Below are 15,685 nucleotides of genomic sequence, written 5' to 3' on the forward strand. Positions count from 1 at the left end.
TGAAAGTCCAGATCTCCCGCCTGTAAACGTCAGTCCCATTGGCTCTCTGAAGGATGTTTAAGAAACTTGAACAAAACGTGCAGAAAACACGCGACCTGTCGACGGTTCAGGTGGCAGCCCGTGGCGTGCAGTGTCGACTGAGCTAATGGGCTCCTAGGGGTGTTCGGTTTCACACCCCACAAGCCCGGTTTTATTCTGTTTGACCAATCGCAACTAACTTAGACGCAGCGGAAACACCCATCCCCGAACCTTGACCAACTCTCTTTAAGCTTAAGCTCCCTTTGCCTTTTGACAACCCCGGTGCCTGAGCTGATCACGCAAAACCGTGGTGACATCCTTGTGGCGTCTGCGCTTGGATCAACTTATCGACGGTGACACTCTCTTCCGTGACTTGACTTCCCCTTGCAGGAAACCTCCTGCCTGTCTCCATGTGCTATGGACTTGTGGCGTATCCACTGCTGGACCTTAGCTTCCAAGCTTCAACTCGGCTCCGTTGAGATCGACAGCCTGCCACCCTTCTAGCGGGCGATTATGGGAAAGCTTGGTCGTATACAGCCCACTGTCTCGAATGCGATTGGCTAACCAGCAGATGTCCAGCGGCAATTTGGCTACTACCCTAAGAAGTGGCCATATACCATTATTGCTAAGCCTCAAGGCAGATTCCCCCGCAACCAATGCAATGTCCGGCTGTTCGGCCGTGATATGGCACTCTCGTTATCTTCATCTCAGTGTTCTGGCCCGCCAGGAGACCAGGGTCCCTCCCATCAATGGACGGGTGATGCTCGGACACTGTCCATCCCATGAGCGAGCGGCCTGGCCTGAAGCTGGTAAGGTAAGCCCATCGTTGTGGCAGCTACTCCTCCGGGCCATCTTCACCGTCGTCCGATGTTGCTCAACTCCTTAGCAAGGACGGATGTTCAATGTTTCCTATCCACCTCCTGACTACCTCCTGGACGCCGATTGGAAGCTTGAATGTTACTCATGGTCGGAGGCCTGTTTGGCGTGGCCCATTCTGAGGGGTTGGGTAAAGCCTCTACGCCTGTCGTAGAACCAACGAGGACCGTGAGCGGGAGCTTGAGGGACGGAACTTGCATGCCGGGAGGATGTCATCGCAGGAGACCTCATTTGATCGATATGTGTATAAGAAGGGCGTATGGTCCGGCTGTAGATGTCTTTCTCCCCTTCCATCATCATCATCATCAGCTTCCTCGTCTACACCGGCCTCTTCCAGCCTCACCTTCTTCGCTTCTTTCTTCATCTTCTCTACTTCTATCCCTGCCGGTCAGGTTCTTTCTGCTCGCGACTTCATCCAGCCTTTACTGTTTATTATCACCCCAATACCATCATCACCATGTCATCATTCAAGGCAATTGTCGCCCTCGGGCTCATGACCACCGCCCAGCTCGTGGCCGGTCACGGTGCCATCACCAAGGCCGTCGGTAACGCCGGTGGCTCTGGCAGTAAGTAACCTTCCAGTCCGGCGAGGGCTCCTCACATCTGGTGCTTGGTTGTGAAGACTCACACATATATCCTAGTGGCCCTCGGCATCCAGTCCGACACTCCCCGCGACGGCACCCGCCGCAAGCCCTTCCAGCAGGACTCGACCCGCTTCAAGGGCGACCAGAAGGCGACCGTCGGCGAGACCGTGGGCGGGGGCAGCAACGACCTCGAGGCCGGGACCAAGGCCATCATGGCCGAGACGGGCACGCAGCTGCCCCAGGTCACCCCCGGCGGCGAGGTCGACATGACTCTGCACCAGGTCAACGCCGACGGCGCCGGCCCCTACACCTGCATGATGAACACCGACGGCACCGCCGCCAAGTGGACCGACATCCAGGTCACCCAGTCGCCTCCCGGCAAGAACTCCCGCAACCGCGACGGCGCCAAGACCGACTTCCCGCTCAAGGCCGCCATTCCCCAGGATGCCTCCTGCACCGGCACCGTCGCCGGCCAGAACAACGTCTGCCTCATTCGCTGCCAGAACGCCGCTCGTGCCGGTCCCTTCGGTGGTGTCGTTCCCGTCCAGAGTAAGTTTACCCGATATCCGCATTCCCAACCTGGTTTTCAACCTCTTACTAATTACTACATTTTACAGTGGCTGGCTCTTCCACCCCCGCCGCGGCCCGCCGGGCTCTCGCCCAGGCCATCAAGCGCGACATCCAGGAGCTCAAGTCGATGCAGAAGCGGGCCAAGACCTTCACGCCCGAGGACCTTGCCGGCATGTACGACGAGGAGGACGAGGAGGACGAGGAAGAGGAGGAGTAAGACACGATACCCTTTCACATTCTCTGAATGATCGGAAGCTAGCGGTCTGGGTGAAGTGCACGGGATGATGAGTCGAACATACTCTATATAAGACGACTTTGGGGCTTTAACTGTTTATACCTCCTTTTGTAGATATCCAACAGTTCTTCTGATGCTTCGGCGGACGACCTCGATGGTTGTACCGGGCTCTCGGGCCAAGAACATAATACAATCCTTTACTTCTTACTGTCACTTTACGCCTGCTTTTGCAATGTAACAGCTCACCCGTCCGATTGCAGTCATCCAGAGGCCAAGACAGAGCTCAAGATGCATCCCTGTCCTTGTTGTCTGTTGTTTAAATCCTACAGGGATATGTACTGGGCGAACACCCGTTCGGGGGTCTATCAATACTGCGCCGTACCCAAACATTGCGGGGAAGTGGGGTTTGACTGAGATCACGAGATCAGCCACCAACTTAGCTGGCCCGTCCATCTCTAGGCATCTCTAGGCGTGGTCACTAATGACAGTCCACCTTCACGTTAAATCTAACGACAACGGAGGAGGCGCAGCTATGTTCCAGCTGGCTAGAGGCAACTCTGAAGGAGGTACCATAATTGATTGCTCTCAACCTCTAGTCGCGGTTGGTGATGACGATATCAGCAAGACGAGCTACTTTCACCACCACCATGATGTCGCTAATGTGGTTTCTTTTCGATACTTTGCCGTATCCGTGTCCGTACTCCGTCCCCTGCCCATCGCTTTCGCCGCTTAATATGTACCGCATTTTCGCCTGTGCCTGTAATGCATAGCCGCTGGGGAACCATTCGCTCAAGCACCAAGCCAAGCCATACTGTAACCACGGTAGGTATTTAACAGCCGGACAAGGGGTCCTCCCCCAAGGTTTGGGTTGGCGCGTGCTAGTCTGAAATCAACACGGAACTGCGGAGTAGTTGGCCCATGACGTCAAAAGGGCCACGAAACGTACATCATCACGCAGAGCCGAAGAAAACGAGCACAAAGAGAGCATTGCTTGAACGACAGACACAGCAGTACCTATGATACGTTGGCTAGATGTGTTGAGGGATCTACGCAATCCCGGTCGACCGACCGGCCCTTCTGGTCCGGCCTTCCCTCCAGGTGTGTGGTGAATGAGAAAAGACCTCATTGCCACTCAGCCACCGACGCTATTTGCTTATCAGCTGCCGGGCTACCTCCCTTGGCATGATGGCTGTGAATGGCATCAGAACTCACGTTTTACCACAAGTGCAGAGATGAGGTGAGCTACGCCATCTCGTAAGAGTTGCAGTTGTCTCATTGGCGAATATGAAAGCTGTAGGGTAGGTAGCGTAGGTTGAGAGGATAGCTAGTGATATGTAGTATTAGCGCATACGACGTACATACTGTACTTCCCCCGCCTTTAAGCTGCCGCAGCGTTGCTTGCAGCTGCTTGAAGCTATGGCATGGTTCGTCTGGGAAGGATAGCCTAGCACCTGCCAGCCTGCCTGCGAGCTGTGATTGATCAGTGAGTAACGGGTCTACCTGTTAGTCAATCCCCCCTAATCTACCCCATGGCCATGCAGATCGAAACCGGGGGAAAGGCGGGGCAAAGCAAACGTGGGACAGACATGATGTTACTCTACCACGACACCCCATCATTCCTTTGAATTTCACGTGGGGAGTGGTCATTATAGCAATAAAAAGCGAAAGGCAGCTGGCAGCAGTTCCTGCCGCGAAACCCACACACGGGGACCAGATCCGTCATCAATACCGTGAAAATAGGAGCACAATTGTGGTTTGACGATCAGTCGCAGAGAGCGGCTGCAGAATTATGTAATTGACTGCCCCTCACCGAGTCTCAGACCTTTCTCCCGGAGTCTTTCCGTCTGCATGCGGGTAGAGAAGGGCTCTTCCGGCAGCCAGCATGGGCGATGGCTGCAAGCTGCAAGCTCTCTCCTGTCCCACTAGGTTACTGGACAATACATCATCGCGCGCGATTGGTTGCATAGACGGTAGCTGGCTGTGAGAGCCTGGAGGTGATCGTCATCCTCACAACTCGCTTCAATTACCTAGTTTTCATCAGCTCTAGTTTGCCTGAAGGATACGATGCGCCTATTGGATACTGACTCGGCCGATCCTCCTAGTAGTAGTCGTCGACAAGATGAAACCTCCACATGGCATCTACTTATCACTTCAAGGTTGCGAAGGAATTCGTAAGCCCAAACAAGGACCCCTAGCAAGGAGAGCAAAATATACGACGTAGAAACCGTTAGGAAGGGGCGAATGTGCGATCATGTGGTACGGTCTTGGTACCACTAGCAACCCTCGAAGCCACCCGCGCCTGCCACGCCCGTGAGAGTGCGGACTTCCTCATTCGTCGAGCGACGGCGCTGGAATGGGATGCTCGTACATGAGAGATTATATTGCAGCATACAAGCGAGGCTTGGCCCCGTACGTAGCTGCCGCCGATCCAGCACTCCTTAAGCTCTGTCAGACGTCACTCTCCGTCCAAGAGATCGCCTAGACCCAACCTTATATCGGAGCAGGACCCCCCATAATAGAACATGCCTTCATCGCGCTTTTTGACCCCGGATTTCTTCCCTTTATCTTTTGCTCTTGCATACCGCTGAATCCTTAGTTTCAATCCGCTTGACCTATATATTTCCTACAACCAGATTGAAAAGAACCTCCTTCATCTCCTACAGTACCCGACACCATCGATACCATCGTAGAGGAGAAGGAACGACTAGAAACCACTTATACAGACTTACAATGGCCACTATGGAAGCTCAGAACGGTTAGTACTGACGTCATCCATGCCATACGGACACCAAGATATCATCTTCTCATTTCCCTTCTCGAATTCGATACGGAAGTAAAGCAAAGCCTCTTAATACTAACATGTAATTCCAATCCCAGGGTCTTTCCGCCCCATGGAAGGCGCCCACGCCAACCCCCATGCCGCAGATCACGTCGCCCTGGACCATGATCACGAGCATGAGCATGAACATGAGCAGCAACACGAAGGCGGCGGCATCCAGTTTAACGACAGCTTCGGCAGCGGTAACGCGGAGCATCGCCCCGTAGGCCAGTTCCCAGAGGCCGTACATCAAGACGACGTCGGCATGCAGCGCCGCGAGCGCAAGGGCTCCAAGGACTACTCGCAGACCGACGAATGGGGTAAGCCTCTCTCTTTCCCTCTTTTAACTCGCCGTTTTCCTTCCTCCCTCCCTTGCTTCTTCTCTTGGCTATACGTATATACGGTCTAAGCGAAGAAGGAATTCGACCCAGGAGCTAACATGAAGCCACCTCCCAGACGCCTCCAAGACGCTCCCCTCGCGCTTCCAGCAGCGCAAGGGCTCCATCTTCGCCACGCCGTCGTCGCGCGATGGCCACGTGGACCGCAACCTCGAGAAGGACGCCGAGTTCCACAAGAAGCACTCGAAGCGCTTCAGCTTCTCCAAGGTCAAGGACAAGGCCACCGACATGATGGGCGGCGGCGAGGGCAGCGAGTCGCGTCGGCGGCGCAGTAGCGCGGGGCACTCGAGCTCTGGATAATTCTTTTCCCTACTACTACTTCCTTCTTTCACTTCCATATACGTGTTCGCAGACCCCCAGAAGATAAAAGGTCTAGGTAATGATGGGGATGGGATACACATAAGACGAATATAGGGGAACGGGAATGGTCCGGGGTGATTGTGATCGCAACTTGGGAGCTTCCTTCATTCTTCCCCTCTTCATGTTTGGCTGCTGCCGGCGGTGCGCTGAGAATTGAGTGGTTCGATGAAGGGTTCCTGTTGTATTATCAACGTAGCTTTTGTTTTCACTTCCACCCTTTGCACGATACCTAGTTTGACATTCAAGACATGATATAATAAAGATATGTATCCCTCGACTTAACCTTTCAAATGTCGATGCGAGAGTGTATCTGTGTGTCGCACATATGCGAAATTCGCATTCGTGGTGTCGTGGTAAGCTGATTTATAGGTACAAATAAAAGACTGCCGAATAGGTAGATAATGACTGGTGCCTCCTTTCGGTGCGCCCTCTTTGATTTCGCCGATCAACCCCAAGCCACCCTTGATTCGCACAGAACCGTTAAGTATTAAAAGACGAGTAGCCGCCGGACCTAATATCAATGTGCCAAACATAACATCATAGCCAATACACCCTCGAAAATCGCGAAACTCGAGAAATATGACAAACGTCGGCGTAGATACGGATTGTGGTGGCCATCTGTACCGGACGGGGGGAGAAGAACCTCGGTATGTAGGTATGGTGATAACAAAAGTCGAAGACACAACCTCCAGGTCGTGTTGTTGTTCCAGGTTTTGGTGTAGATGTAGTATAGACATTGAAAACAAAAACTAGGAAGCTTTCCGAGTTTGTCGCAAAGGGAAAATATTGCTGGCGTCTAGCCTGGTCTGCCACCCTTTCTTTCTGTCTTTCCATCGCCCCCCTTCCCTCTTCTTTCCATATCCTACCAATTGCTGCTGCTTGCGTTCCATAACCGCGGGGTTGGCAAACTAAACTAACTACATACACAAGTTATGAAACGAAACGCCGACTAGCTACTAATATCGTACGTAATCTAAGTAGAGAGAGTGAGAGCGCTAAATCTCAATCTACATCATCGTCATCGTCGTCCATGCCGTCGATATCGATAGCATCGGGGTTGACGGGCGCCGCCGGAGGTGCTCCATTCTCGGCCGCGGCCAGCGTTCCCTGAATGCCCGTGCTAGACGCCACGAAGCCGACGGGGGCTCGGGCCTGGCGCTCCAGCTGCTCCATCGCATCGGCCGTCTCCTCGTCCACTTCTTCCCCATCTCCGTTCGTGATGGCGCCGCCTTGTTGCTGGCGCGCAATGGCCTGCGAGGCAATGAAGTTGACGTCGGTGTTGTACTGGGCCTGGACGGAGCGCTTGATACGCAACATCTCGCGGTACGTGTCCTCGTTGCCGTGCTGCACCTCGAACTGCTCCCACTTGGTCCAGAAGGCCGGGTTGGTGCGCGGGTCGCAGAACTGGGATGCGTGGCCGTAAATGGCACGGGCCCGGTCGATTTCGCCCAGCCGCTTCTCCATGTCGGCAAACTTGAGACACATGTCTCGGGCCTCCTCGTCGGGCAGGGCGGCGATCGCGCGCTCGTAGATGCCTCGGGTCGAGGGTAGGCCAAAGTTGGAGGCGGATTTGGTGATGTAGAAGTTGAACATATCGGCCCTGTCCTCATCCGACACAGCCTGTGTGGCGCGGTCGTAGATGCGCATGGCGTGGCGGGCAAGTCCGCGCTCCTCCTCAAGGTTGCCATACATGAGGTAAAGTACCTTTGCAAACTTGGGCGGCACATCCTCGACAGCCTGCTCAAAGAGATCGCGCAGGCGCTCTATGCCAATCTTACGATCAACGGCTTTGGTGAGGTAAAGGTTCCATAGCTCGAATGCCACCGGATAACTGAACAGGTCCAGGCCGCGTTCGAATATCTTGAAGGACTCTTCGTAGTATTGGTTCTCCTCCAGCATGTTGGCGTAGTTGACAACGGTTTGCGGTGTCGCGATCCGGAGTTCGAAGATGCGCTCGTATACCTTCTTGGTTTCCTCAAGCCCACCGACACTTTCCACCAGGTCGACGTAGAAACTCCAGAGTTTCCAGCTCTTGTGCACCCTTTGTTGGGGCGAGAGGGTCTCGTCAAAGTAGTCTACCGTCGAGCGCTTCGGAGCCTGAACGGCCTTGGCCATGATCCGCACGGCCTCGTCGAAGTTCTCGTTGCGCAGTTCCATCTCCGCCCACTCGATCCACATTTCCGCCAGTTCAGCAACCGATTTGAAGGGGACCTTGACGGCCTTTTCCATGATAATCCGTGCGTTCCTGATATCTCCCCTTTTTTCGTAGAATTTGGCGTAGTTTGCCCAAAGCTGGTGGAAAGGCCCAACAGCCTTCTTGGGTTGAATAGCCGCGATGGCATCGGTGTAGGTCTGGACGACCTCGTTCTGGTTGTCTCCCCATAAGGCGACTCGCTTTTCCCACTCGGGTACCATGTTCGGGCTTTGTCGTAGTAGGACGTCGTTGAGCAGGAAAGGACGGCGATCCATGAGCTGCTCGAAGCGCATCATGCGGATATCCAGGTCGAAGTCGGCATCGTCGTCTTGCACACCCTCTTCCGTTCGTTTGGACGCCATTTCCATCAAAGCACCGATTACGGACTCCTCGAACTCGGCATATGTATCGAAAATCAGGGTGAAGTCGCGCACGGTCATGACGGTCGTGATGCCCTCTTCGAACACATCCCTTGCTCTTTCAAAGCTTCCCCTCCTCACCCAGTACGTCGCTAAACCGCACCACAGCTTCCCCCTTTGGTCGGCAAATCTGTCAATGCCACTTCTAATGATGCGCTCAACGTCGATGCCTGTTTCGTAGCCGGTCTCGACATCGTTGGCGTGTTCGACAAGAAGATCCACCATCTCGCTCCATAGCTCGTAGTGACCCTTGCCCTGCTTGCTGTTGAAGCGGGGATTATTCAGTATGCTGATGTACTGTTTGACAGCCTCCGTGTAGAGCCCAACTTGGATCAGCAGCTCGATGAAGTCTTCGGCGTCCTCGGGGTGAACCTGCATGTAGCGACGCCATATTTTGACACCTGTATCTCCTGCAGCCGAGTTCGCAAACGGCCTGTACAGTGCCCATATCCTGTTGTGTTGGGTGATGGGCAGTGCCCGGAGCGCTCGGTCGAAGGTTCGTCGCGTGAGCGTCACGAGGGGTTGTTGCAGCAGGAACTTGAGGTACATTTCCCAAATCCGAGGCATCTTGTTGAGAAGGATCAAGGCTCGTTCGAAGAGCGCATTGACTTTGCGGAACTCGTCAGCAAAGATGGCGGCATTAAGCTTGACCACGTGCTTTGTTCGGAATCGAAGATACTAGGTAGGGTGTCAGTAGCCTTTCACGATAAGAGTGGAAATGGGTACAGAGTTGACGAACCAGCTTCCAGAGTTTGTAGGATCGCGGGAGTTGAATACAGGCGCGTTCCATAACAAAGGCTTGTTCGTGGATGGTTCCATGCTGCAGCTTGAACTCGATGTAGGCCAGCCATGGTTTCGTGCTGCCGAGATCTCGCAGGATGTCTTGTTCGTAGACGGCATCTTCATCGTTCTGTGAGGTCATGTCAGCTCCGGTCCAAGGGGGGTTAATACGGACGGACGGCTCGAGACGTACGACGAGGTAGAGGTCTGGCTGTCGAGCGGCGACAGCCGAACCGTTGGGGACCCCGATGGGCGCCATACTAGGCGGATGTTTGTCTACCTAGCTGAGTCGTCGTGCCGGCATGCAGGGGTCGCGGATTGGGGGGTTTGGTGTATTGAAGAAAGAGAATGAAGCTCGATCAGATCATGTTGAGCATTCGATGTTGTCGAGGGCGCCGATTGTGTTCTGGCGATGGTTGTGTCGTCGCGCTTGCTTCGATTCAAGCTTCGTCTTCTTTCTTTCCCTTCTCCCAGCCTGCAAATCTGTCTTGTCCTAGTTGCCAGGCGTAGCGGTGGTCGGTCGACTGCTGCAATGGGTGGGATCGCAATTGGGCAGCCGTGTGCGGTCAGTCGGTTCGCCTCCTCCCGTTCAAGTCGCGAACTGATCCCGTTTGGAGTAAGTAAGCAACCTGGTCGAATGCAGCGCAAGCAGAGGACATTGGGGATGGGACGAGACGAGAGCGTTGACTGCTGTTATTTTTTTACTTTGCAGAATGCTGGACCGTCTGGGTCGGCAAAAAAGCACTCCACCCGCTGTCTAATATCCCCACTATTAGGCGCTGAAGCTGCAGGGTTGCTTCCTCGTGCTGAGTGTTCAGGGAGGAGCCATTTCGAGCTTGGGAGCAGTCCCAGACTGGATCACCACCAGGCTCTCAGCCTGTCTCTTCTTAGTGCGGGCTTAGGGGCTTGACCTTCTGTAACCGCCGATGGGGCCCAGCCGAAACCAGCCACCAGAGGCCAAGCCAGTGCACCCCAAGACCCCAAACAGTGCGGCCTTAGGTAATGGCTTGCCCATGCAAGCTCCAAGCTGTTGCATCACCGCACAGGCATCCCAGTCCCAGCAAGCAAGCACCTGCGACACCTGATTTGGAGACCCGAGAAGCTCAATTGCCGTTAGTCGTTAGTGAAGTGCGCGACTTCGAAGACATTACGCACCATCCACAGCAGCATCTCGGTTGCAGTCAACGATTCCTCGCCCTCAACTACATTCCTACATTCCTTATCTCCAAAAGTCCGACATCTCTCGAGTTGACGAACCAGCTTCGTTGTTCTCGCTTCTGCTGTCAAGGCCGCCGGCCAAACCCTCCCTCGCCCTTCGAATCCATCATCAGAAAGCTAGTCCAACATGTCTGGAGCCGGTGTATGTACCAAACTGTTGCACTCGACCGAGGCCAGTCGCATTAATGCTTTCTTTAGGACCGCGAGGCTGTCTTCCCGACGAGACAGTCGCTGGGTCTCATGAAGTCGAAGCTCAAGGGAGCTGAGATCGGTCACAGCTTGCTCAAGCGAAAGAGTGAAGCCCTCACCAAGTAAGCCCATCCCACGCCGACGACCATACCCTTACAACCGTCTTCGACCTTCAGCTAACTTTTTACTGTGCAAAGACGCTTCCGAGGTAATACTATTGCAACTCGAAACCCAGTATCTGCCTGCATACTCGATAATAACCTTTTCCGCAGAGATCACACGCCGAATCGATGAGGCGAAGCGCAAGATGGGTCGCGTGATGCAGGTCGCTGCTTTCTCGCTCGCTGAGGTGTCATATGCGGTCGGAGGTGACATTGGATACCAAATTCAAGAGTCGGCTCGCCAAGCCCGGTTCCGTCTGCGAACGAAGCAAGAAAACGTCTCGGGTGTTCTACTGCCCGCTTTCGAGAGCTACCAAACCGAAGGAAACAACGACTTCGGTCTCACTGGTCTGGGTAAAGGTGGCCAGCAAGTACAGCGATGCCGCGAGACGTATGCGCGTGCCGTGGAAACCCTGGTGGAGCTGGCCAGTCTGCAAACAGCCTTCGTCATCCTGGACGAAGTCATCAAGGTGGTGAACCGGAGAGGTAAGCAAGCTCCAGCACCTCCACACGATCAGTTTGCCCGGATGAAATGCTAACTTTGTTACAGTAAACGCCATGTATGGTTATCTTCCCTTTATCGTTGTGACTGTGCATACTAACTTAGCACCCCAGTGAGCATGTCATTATTCCCAGGACGGAAAACACCATCAAGTGTAAGAAGCCTTTCAGGCGACACATCATGCTTTCCAAACTTCAGCGACTAACATTGCGCAAGATATCAACTCCGAGCTCGACGAACTCGACCGAGAGGAATTCTACCGATTAAAGAAGGTTGCCAACAAGAAGCAACGCGACACGGCTGCCTCGGACGCCGAGCTGAAAAAGAAGATGGAAGCTGAGGACAAGGAGAATGCACGAGCAGGCGGCCAGGGCCCTTCGGACCTCCTAGGCGAGAACGAGGACGACGATGTCATCTTCTAGAGCGTTTGGGCGAATTTTCCCCGGAAGAAGTTGGTTCTGTACGTAGGGGGGCCGGAGGATGTGCATTGGCAGGTCGGGCCGTGACGAAGGTCAGTCAGTGTCTTGCCGTGCTCAAATACTGTGCCAAATGTATGCTTTAAGGCGTCTAATGAAATTGATATCCATGCCACGTGCTCTTTCCGACCACCCGTCAGACGGGACATGTCGTTCCCTCGATTCGCGAGCGGCTAAATTGAAGCCGTACTCGGTGCGAGCCTGGTGTGCTTGCCGAGACGGTCATCCTATCTGCGTTATGGCCCCTTTTAACCGGATGATCCGAAGTCTTCCATGTGGAAAAGCAACGACATCCGATGAACCCTGAACTTACTTGATCCTGCTCGCATATATCTTATGCATCGTCTTGATCAGCGGTGCTCATGTGACCAGCCGATTCTGCGACATGTCTGGTTTGAATGTGAACACAACATTATTTGTCGCCCATATGCGCGCGTTTGAACCACATTATAGAAACACCAGAAATATGGATAACTCCGACGAAATCTGCCATCGACACTACTGTAGCAGAGTAGTGTTGTCACTCGGCGTCCTGCACCACGAGGCATCTTGGTCCGGTTCATCATAGGCCACCGTACAGCTTCTGTGACTACGCCGAAACTAGACCTCGGTCATTTCGCCAGGCATCCAAGGTGTCCATCACATCACACCTCATGTGCCTGGTGCAAGTGCAGTTCTCATCACCTGGGTTTTGACGATACATCCTTGAAGTATCTGGCCGAGGGCGGACCCATCCTATCTGGGTGACAGGATGGATCGTGATCTCTCCTAACAGTAACCAGCTAGTGCCGTTGACGAGCATTTCCGGTGTAGAGGGCGGCTATGGTGCCGCCTTACCGGTGTGTTTCCCATCTCGATAGTACGGATACGAATCAGGCACCAGTCGTCGCCCGACTAAAGCAGGAACAGCTCCAGATCCATCGACCGTCGGTGATACTGCTGACCTGAAGATCAAGAAGGTGGACAAACCTCGCAAGGGTCACGACACCGATCGTCCCAGACTTCAATAGTCCGAGAAGCCCACAACCCTCAGCAACTGACTGGATATGCATGGTCAGCAGATGACATGCCAGGGCTGAAGTGAGAGAGTCAAGATGGACACCATCCATCCAGAAGGCTCGTCTTACGACTCGGGCCCAGAACCTGCTCGGCGCAAGTGGTGGTTGTGAGCATTCGGCCCCCTCTCGGACAGCCACATACCCAACACCTCTCTGGACTCTATATCATGATCTCTTTCCCCGTTTGGGCTTGCGGTAGCCAATCACGGGCAACTAGTCGCACCCACTTTTTCCCAGAGCTGTGGCGCCTAGCTTTCTGGTGGCACTCAGCACATTCGACGGACCAATGGCGTGTCGCTCAGCCGGGCAGTTGGCTCGTTCTGTATGCAGGGCTATCGTCCCGTCGTGATTCGAGTCCTCCCGCCAGATGAGCCACGGGCTCGTCCCGAGCAAACAGGGTTTTCGCGAAAAGTTCCCTTGACAGGCGGAGCTGGGGGGCCTTCAAGGAACCAAACATCGCTATTATTCGGGACCGCCCGCACATCACGACTCCTTACTTCCGTTCCGGAATTGCGAGCCTATAGGCAGCAATCATCACCCACCTTGGCCAGTTAGCCCTGCTCATCTCCCATTGGCCGCGTGCCTGCCTTGACATATTCGAGGGTGTAGGATGGCTTACTGTTCGTCTGATGTTAGCAGCGGCCCCCTGGCACCCCCAGCCCTGGATCCTCATGACTACAATGTTCCTCCGACTAGCTGGATGACGATGGGATACGTGACCGGTCTAATTGGTTCCTGGCTAACTTCTGACCCCTGGGTCAGGAAAATTGTGGGTGGTGGGCAAGGCAGCAGGTAGGAGGGATCAGCTCAGCCACACCGCCGAGAATTGCTTTTTTAAACCGTCAATGAGATACGACATGCAGTCCGACGTGAGAAACCGGCAGCATTCACACACACTCACACTTTGGCCCTGGCAGTGAGTGACTCAGCTAAGGCGTAGGTAGTTCTAGGTACCGTACCTGTCAACCGCGAAATTCTCTCCAAGTCAGCGCGCTCGTGCTATACCCTTTTGGAGATCGCCTTCCCGAAGCGGGATCCCTGCTGGCATCCTACTTTCTCGGCTGCCACGGCCATGGGAACGGCCCAATAGGTAGAGCTGCGCCTCCACACCACCAACCGTTCGGTACTTTTTTATTTCTCGACGTCGGTGATACTGCTTTGCTTTGCTTGCTTGCTCTCTATCAAAGGAAATCAGGAATCTGCGGTTTGCCTGCCATGCCCCATGCGTGCCTGCCTGTTTGTTCCGCCTGGGGCCCTCCCGATTGGCGGGAACCCTCTTCGTCTGACCCTCTTGCCCAATCCCTCGCGTATAACCAAGGAATCCCGTCAGCGGCTTCCTTCCACCACTCTCCAGGGTCAGTCCGCCGTGTTTGCCCCGAGATCCTTGGTCCCACCGTCATCTCGAGTCACTCAACATCATGAGCAGCATCAGGCGAGGTGACAAGAGGGCCCCCAAATCAATAGACTCGTGCAACGGCTGCCTGTGACGGGATGGGATAGGAGGAAATACTCGTTCGATGGCGGACTTGGCTCCAGCCAAGGCACAGCACCGCCGCCCGGTAGTTAGGAGGGGGGAAGACCTGTCAGTCAGTCAGTCAGCAGGTCATGAGCTCGTCGGGACAAACAAGTCTAACTAAGCTGACCTTGGGTGGATGGGTGGTGCGGGATCTTCCTTATAAAAGCCCATGGGACGGGAAGACTGCTCGTGATGACCAGTAGAATACGTCTCATCAGCAGGCACAGATCGACAGCCATCCCTTCCTGCTTACTAATTTCCCCAGTACACTCATCATGATGTCGTTCCTTCAACGTACACTTGCTCTCCTGCTGGCAGTGACTTGCACAGTCACGGCTCTTCCCACCAGTAACACGCCTCGAGATGATGTGCCCATCCAAGGCGTCGGCCATGCCGCCCCTCCACCGTTCAACCCCAATGCCCCCAAGCCTAGAATCCTCCAAATCTCGCATGAAGAGCTCGCTGCAGCCGTAGCCAATGTAACCTCGGGACACCGCGCCTCCCCCGGTGTCTCTACACCAAAGGAGAGGCGATCGTCTTCCTCTGCCTCTGCCGTTTCCGGGCGTGCCGTCATCGGGGCGGACAACCGGGTATACTGGCCTAGCACGGACTACCCCTATTCCGCCATGGGACGACTTTACCGGTCGGATGGCCTCGTCTGCACGGGCACCTTGATCGGCCCGCGCCACGTCACCACGGCCAAGCACTGCATCCCGTCGGACGGCTCGGTCAGCATCAAGTTCCAGCCCGCCTACGACGGGAAGGACCGCTTTCCCAGTGCTTACGTCACGGACGTATTGGCCCCCGCGGCCGGTGCCTCTGACCAGGTAAGCAACCACTCACTCCCTTACTCACCCTTACTCCAATGAAGGCTCAGCGGCTGACCTACGCTCTAGTGCAACTACAAAGACGACTGGGCCGTCGTGGTCCTCGACACCCGCCTGGGCGACGCGCGGGGCTACATGAGCTACGACGTGCTGAGCCCCGCGAAAGCGGACCAGGCCATCTTCTACAGCTACGGGTACCCGTCGGACAAGTCTTCGGACGTGAGCAAGCCGTACCGGCAGGAGGCCATCACGGTGGCCAAGGCGGGCTCCTTCAAGTGCGACCAGTACGGCCCCCTCAACACCAACGCCGACGCCAACGGCGGGCAGTCCGGCAGCCCGCTCTGGCTGCCGCCCGACGCCAGCGGGGCCCGCGTCATGTACGGCGTCATGGCCTCGAGCAGCGCCACCGTCACCTTCTTCGCCGGCGGGGAGGTCTGGGCGGGGGGGATTCAGTATATGTTGTCGTCCTACCCCTAATTAGACAAA

General features: G+C 54.9%; 5 protein-coding genes across 5 annotated transcripts; 4 read left to right on the forward strand and 1 right to left on the reverse strand.

Annotated features, from left to right (window-relative positions):
* Positions 1-1,351: 1,351 nt before the first annotated feature.
* Positions 1,352-2,265, forward strand: PG985_003847 (cas1 appressorium specific protein; the record flags this gene model as incomplete). The annotated part of the gene is made up of 3 exons (XM_066823616.1): positions 1,352-1,460; positions 1,536-2,027; positions 2,096-2,265. 3 exons carry the CDS (start codon positions 1,352-1,354, stop codon positions 2,263-2,265), a joined length of 771 nt encoding a protein of 256 aa, XP_066686776.1.
* A 2,909-nt stretch (positions 2,266-5,174) lies between these two features.
* PG985_003848 (uncharacterized protein) lies at positions 5,175-5,799 on the forward strand (the record flags this gene model as incomplete). The annotated part of the gene is made up of 2 exons (XM_066823617.1): positions 5,175-5,421; positions 5,558-5,799. 2 exons carry the CDS (start codon positions 5,175-5,177, stop codon positions 5,797-5,799), a joined length of 489 nt encoding a protein of 162 aa, XP_066686777.1.
* Positions 5,800-6,861: 1,062 nt separating this feature from the next.
* On the reverse strand, positions 6,862-9,511 carry PG985_003849 (uncharacterized protein; the record flags this gene model as incomplete). The annotated part of the gene is made up of 3 exons (XM_066823618.1): positions 6,862-9,150; positions 9,212-9,382; positions 9,446-9,511. The coding sequence occupies 3 exons, from the start codon at positions 9,509-9,511 to the stop codon at positions 6,862-6,864; spliced, it is 2,526 nt and encodes an 841-aa protein (XP_066686778.1).
* Positions 9,512-10,597: 1,086 nt separating this feature from the next.
* On the forward strand, positions 10,598-11,744 carry PG985_003850 (V-type proton ATPase subunit D; the record flags this gene model as incomplete). The annotated part of the gene is made up of 7 exons (XM_066823619.1): positions 10,598-10,612; positions 10,669-10,781; positions 10,857-10,867; positions 10,932-11,306; positions 11,371-11,380; positions 11,436-11,476; positions 11,521-11,744. 7 exons carry the CDS (start codon positions 10,598-10,600, stop codon positions 11,742-11,744), a joined length of 789 nt encoding a protein of 262 aa, XP_066686779.1.
* A 2,906-nt stretch (positions 11,745-14,650) lies between these two features.
* On the forward strand, positions 14,651-15,676 carry PG985_003851 (trypsin-like cysteine/serine peptidase domain-containing protein; the record flags this gene model as incomplete). The annotated part of the gene is made up of 2 exons (XM_066823620.1): positions 14,651-15,199; positions 15,269-15,676. 2 exons carry the CDS (start codon positions 14,651-14,653, stop codon positions 15,674-15,676), a joined length of 957 nt encoding a protein of 318 aa, XP_066686780.1.
* Positions 15,677-15,685: the final 9 nt, after the last annotated feature.

Source organism: Apiospora marii (genome assembly GCF_038362585.1).
Source record: "Apiospora marii strain CBS 49790 chromosome Unknown utg000003l_segment0_segment0, whole genome shotgun sequence".
NCBI lineage: Eukaryota > Fungi > Ascomycota > Sordariomycetes > Amphisphaeriales > Apiosporaceae > Apiospora > Apiospora marii.